The sequence below is a fragment of the Merops nubicus genome, unplaced genomic scaffold, assembly GCF_000691845.1.
Source record: "Merops nubicus isolate BGI_N331 unplaced genomic scaffold, ASM69184v1 scaffold29409, whole genome shotgun sequence".
Classification (NCBI taxonomy): domain Eukaryota; kingdom Metazoa; phylum Chordata; class Aves; order Coraciiformes; family Meropidae; genus Merops; species Merops nubicus.
Genome location: NW_008630694.1, coordinates 1 through 1,153, shown reverse-complemented (window position 1 = coordinate 1,153; position 1,153 = coordinate 1). Strand labels below are relative to the sequence as shown.

The window sequence follows — 1,153 nt, the reverse complement described above, 5'->3', positions numbered from 1 at the left end:
GGGCTGCCAGTGGTAGGTGGGGGGACCAGGAGCTTCTGAGCCCTCCTGGCTTTTGTCTGTTTTTTCCAGAGCTGCACAAATTACCCACTTCTCAGGTCTGATTAGCTTCCCACACCCCACACCCCTGCAGAGGGTGTGAGTCCAGACTTGGGACCCACTCCAGGAAGCTGCTGGGATACTCTGTGCCCTGCCAGCAGGTCCCTGGGGGAGAGGGGACCCCCAGCACCCCTGCACCCGATCACATGCTGGCAAGGGGATGGGGAGTGGGGCAAGCCCATAGTGGGTGCCTGGGCTCAGCATTGCCCCTCTTCCCTGCCAGGCCCCTGGGCAAAGGGGGAGAAGCCCCCTGGGAAGGAGCCACGGGGTAAAGCCAAGGCGCAGCACCCGGAGCCCCCGCAGCCGGAGCACGACTTCCTTGGCTGCGGCCCCCGGAGCCCCCGCAGCCGGAGCACGACTTCCTCGGCTGCATGTCCAAGTAGGTGCAGTGGGGCTGTGTGGGGTCTGGGGGGCTGGACACCCCCGAGCAGATCCTCCCCCTTCAGTTCCCACCCTGTGCCCTGCCATAAACTCGTCCTTTTTCTTTGGCGGGGGGTGGTGGGGTGTTACAGGCGCTCGGGCCTTCCTCGCTGGATCCTGGCCGCCTGCCTCTTCCTCTCCATCATGGTGATGCTGTGGCTGAGCTGTGCCAGTTTGGTGACTGCCCCTGAGCAGCACGTCAAGACCCAGGTACGGGGTGAGGGCAGCCCAGGGAGGGTCCTATGGGGGTCCCTGACACCCTGGGTCCCCCCATCAGGGCTGTGTGAGCCGTGAGGGGCTGAGTCATGTCCATACGGTGTTTGTGGTGCCCGGCCACCGTGCTGGGCTCACAGCACATCCGTGCTGTGTGGTATGTCCCCAGCCAGCCCCGTGGTGTTCCCAGGCTGGGGACAAAGGGGTCCTGTCCCCTGCTCTGGGGCTGCACGGTCCCCTCTGCCTCTCTTCCAGCCTCTGAGCATCAACGGGGACAAGGAATACCTGGAAGACCTGGACGGCCCCGGCACCTTCCCGCTGCCGCCCGTCATCGCCGTCACCCTGTGCCCCACGCACGGCGAGGACGCGGGGCCGCTGCCCCTCAAAGTCGACCTGGACAAGACCATCCTGTAGTGCTCCCACC

At 65.5% G+C, this 1,153-nt stretch overlaps 1 protein-coding gene across 1 annotated transcript in view; it reads left to right on the top strand.

The window, feature by feature from the left end:
• Positions 1 to 1,143, top strand: part of TMEM59L (transmembrane protein 59-like) — a gene marked incomplete at its 5' end in the record, with an annotated part of 3,044 nt that extends 1,901 nt beyond the window's left edge. Inside the window, 3 exons of the mRNA XM_008947394.1 lie at positions 444 to 475; positions 609 to 726; positions 985 to 1,143. Coding sequence (XP_008945642.1) covers positions 444 to 475; positions 609 to 726; positions 985 to 1,143 — 309 coding nt within the window. The remainder of the gene's footprint in view (positions 1 to 443; positions 476 to 608; positions 727 to 984) is intronic.
• Between the last annotated feature and the right edge of the window lie 10 nt (positions 1,144 to 1,153).